The sequence below is a fragment of the Rhagoletis pomonella genome, unplaced genomic scaffold (assembly GCF_013731165.1).
Source record: "Rhagoletis pomonella isolate Grant_MI unplaced genomic scaffold, Rhpom_1.0 Rhpom_scaffold_01885, whole genome shotgun sequence".
NCBI classification, from domain to species: domain Eukaryota; kingdom Metazoa; phylum Arthropoda; class Insecta; order Diptera; family Tephritidae; genus Rhagoletis; species Rhagoletis pomonella.
Window position 1 is genome coordinate 18,373 of NW_023460440.1, and position 3,899 is coordinate 22,271.

At 34.4% G+C, this 3,899-nt stretch overlaps 1 protein-coding gene across 1 annotated transcript; it reads left to right on the forward strand.

The window, feature by feature from the left end:
- Positions 1-372: 372 nt before the first annotated feature.
- On the forward strand, positions 373-871 carry LOC118752827 (drosulfakinins-like). Its single transcript, XM_036487685.1, has one exon. The coding sequence runs from the start codon at positions 413-415 to the stop codon at positions 821-823; it is 411 nt and encodes a 136-aa protein (XP_036343578.1). The 5' UTR covers positions 373-412; the 3' UTR covers positions 824-871.
- Positions 872-3,899: the final 3,028 nt, after the last annotated feature.

Sequence of the window (3,899 nt, forward strand, 5' to 3'; positions counted from 1 at the left end):
ATTGGACAATGCATTTTGTCCGGATTAGTTGATCAAACGCGCCACTGTGCGCCGTCTGTACAATGTTTTAGCACTCCGTAGCATAAATAATGAAGGATATAAGAATAACTAACGCCTTTGCTCGTCAATCTATTATGCAACAATATTCTTCAGAAGCTGCGAACACCTGCCAATTATGTGTCAAATTGCGAGAAAGAACTTGTAATTGAATTTGCTTAAATGATAAGCGCAGAGTTGAAGAGGCTATTTAAAAAATGCAGTGGAATATTAAAAAGGCGAAAAAGGAAAAACCATGTATTTTAAGTTCTTGTGTCTTTCATTCGTTATAAAAGGTGCATCGCCATTAGTTATTGAAATCAATTGAAGAAACGTGTCCTTAGCGCAAGCACCTATAATTTTTCCAATCCAAAGCATGTCAAGCGTGCCAGAATTAATAACTTTCATCTCGCTTTTCTGTGTTTTATTTAATTCGACTTCAGCAAATACTTTAGGGACAAACAAGGCAGAATTAAGTGATATGAGTTCGAACGACGGTAGTGAAATCTCAAATGGATTGCCTCTGAGATCATATGGTGATGCCACCGGTAGACGTTCTCTCGGCAATTATCATAATATGCGGCCTCTATACGGTCTCGGTCCGCAAATGTTGCAAATATCACGGTCTAAAATACCTATCGAACTGGATTTGTTGGTGGAAAATGAGGACAGCAGTCTATCCAAGCGTTTTGACGACTATGGTCACATGCGGTTCGGAAAACGAGGTGGTGAGGAGCAATTCGACGATTACGGTCACATGCGTTTTGGTAGAAGTACATATTCATAAACTAAGATCATAAAAAACTTTTCTGCAAAATCTTGACGACTTTGGTAAACCAACTATGAATAAAAGAATAAGATATTGTAAGAATAAGAGATTGTGAATATAACGTGAACATATTTATATATATATTATATATGTATGTATATAAACAGATACTTAGTAGTAATATTTGTATGTACATATTTACTTTCAGATGTACATATTTATACTTAGAGAATGCGTTTAAATCATACTTACATTATGCACATTCTTGTTGCCTCCTTTTTTCAGGAACTGCATAAAAGGCTCCATTAGTTGACTCAGTGAGTTCGACAACCGTACAAGTCCAAAATTTGATCTTTTATATTAAGATAGCAGTTTTGTTTAAAATTTGTCTCTTAATCGACTGAGTTTAATTTACTAAATAGTGCCACTACAGTTGGTGCCACTACATATATAAATATAAAAGAGAAACAACCAAGCAAGCGGTGTTTCCTCTTAGCGTTACAGGATACCAAGAGATTCAACAAAATCTATCATTATTTTTCAATAAAAGGCCAATCGTATTTGCCCTGCGATCGGGATCTTGGCTGTGCAAAACAAAATTTCAGAAAACATCATCGAATTTATACTCAGTGTCGCCAGAAGCAAATTTCGTTTAGAGCTAAAACGGTCGGAAAAGGGCGCTAAAAAAAGCTAAATGATACTAATAGTAGCTAAAATGAAGAGCTAATTTTTTTTTAAGTTGAGCATTTATTGACGTAAAGCTGATTTAAAATTTTCCGCAATTTTAATAAACACAAAGAGTTTTATAAATTTAAGTCCTGAAAAAAACTTTTACAACCAAAATAGGAGCATATATTTCGAATTCATTGCTACGGCACTGATAAGACCTATATGTATGCGTATACTTATATAAAATAGACAATGAACTAAAAATACGTTACAAACTGTTGAAATCTGCAATTTGAGATATTTGAATGGACCGTATAAACTCGGGTTACGAATCATTTTTTTTTTTTGCAAAATTTTGTTTGACAAGTTTTATTTCCTTCTATCCTTAAGATAAAATTAGTAAGGTAAAAGTAAAATCCGCACATTTAGAAAAGGGATTTTCTTGTAACACATTTGAGTAGTCCACTTGCGAACAGCGTTATGTGATTTTATAAAAGTAAGCCATAAATTTAAAAAAAAAACGTCTATGACTACAAGTAACATCCTAACAGTATATTTTTTACCTGAAAATTTTGATAAATAAGCGCTTAATAACATTAAAAAATAAAATTGCAGTATGGTAGTTTTTGCTAGTTTTATATTTATAAATTGAATATAGCAAGTTTTGAAACAGTAACTTTTAAATAGCGAGCTTTTTTTTAGCTTTTTGAGTTCTCTCCTCAATGAAGATTGGTCTGCTTCTTTTTTACTACCTCTTGCACTAGGCACCGAAACTAACACGTTTTCTTGCAGTGTTCTAAGTTTATAAGAAGATGGAGACTGTTAAGAGTGTATAAATAAGTACTATAGCCACGATTGAGAGAATACAAAGGTTGCGCCGATCTCGGACCGCTATTTCTCTCTTAACGAATTTGACAGAATCGTCGTTTGCATGACGTCACACTGGTGCATCTTGTTTACATTTTCCTTGCAACATTTTTTCTTCTTCTTCCATTCTTGCTCACGTTTTGGCATTTCTCTCTCGCAATTGCACCAGTGCGACGTCACACAAAAGTTATTCTCAAAAATCCTCTCTGATCGGCGCAATCTTGTATTCTATCATTCTTGTACTATAGCGACTTTAGCAAGAGTAGTTAACATTTGAAGCTACATTGTAGCGACTTTTGCAAGAGTAGTTAACATTTGATGCTACGTTTTTCAGAATATAGAAAGATTTTGCAGTGTGTTGTAAGTGGACATGAAACTACTTTAAATACTGGTACGGTACGCACCAAAAACTAAAAATCGACAAAATTTTACATAGTGCACATTGCAAGTAGACTACTCATTTTTGAATTCTTTAACCTAGATCGGCGTTGGGCCCTGCCTTTACCACGGGCAAAGCGCTTTTCTATATATTTTGTATAGGACCGTGCAGAGTAAAATATCTCTCTGCCCATCGCTGACCTAGATCCAAGAGTTCTCCGTGAAGACAAATGTATGTTTTCCGCTGCATTTCAAAATTTGAAATTTTATCAACACTTAAAGGTCTGATTATGTATACTTCGCATAACTTCGCGCAACTTCTTAAACGTAACACAACTTTACAAGACTTAAGCTGATTGTGCTTTGCATGCAACAAAATTTACCAACTAGAGATGGGCACGGGTCTAAATTTTCAAGCCCGGCCCGGCACGAGTGCAAAATCAACTTTCAAAACACGCACAAGCCCACACGTTAAGAATTTTAGTGGGGCCCGGCCCGGCACGACGGGTCACGCCCCAGCCCGGAAATAAAGAGCCAACTTTTATTGTATGTATACATACATATGAACATATTTTTAATTTTGTGTTCATGGCCATATGTATATTTACTTAAGCGAATCAATATTTTACATCAAAGATTTTTATAATATATTTTCTGGGAAGTAGAAAAAGTTAAAGGTATTTTATGTACAGATATGTATGTAACCAAAACTACTAAGTATTATATATTTTCTATCGGTTTCCAAATATTTCTTTTTTTGCTTTTCTCTTATCAAAAGAGTTTTAAATATGAACTATTATTTTTTTTTTGTATAAAAACAAAAGCTCATCTAAATTTTTAGTATTAGCAACTGGCTTTTCGTGCCTTTACGTGCTTTTATGAAATTTTACTGAACGCCCAGGCCCGCACGAGTTCGTGCTGACAGCAAAGATTCCGGCCCTCCATTCTCTACTAACGACCTTATGAATCGACGCAATAGGGTTATTCACGGTGTGTGAACAAAACAGTTGATTTTTGATTTATTTAGGTAAATGAATTTGTTTACAGAAAAATTCATTCAAGTGGATATTAAGTGGTTTTAATGGGGTATATTTGTAGTCCAAATTAAGTCGACACTAAAGTCCTTTGCAGTTTGACATAATTTTCTATGCAATATCTGTCAAAATATGTAAATATAATA

Coding starts and splice junctions, on each gene's coding strand:
- LOC118752827 (XM_036487685.1), top strand. CDS start 413: ATGTCAAGCGTGCCAGAATTAATAACTTTCATCTCGCTTTTCTGTGTT.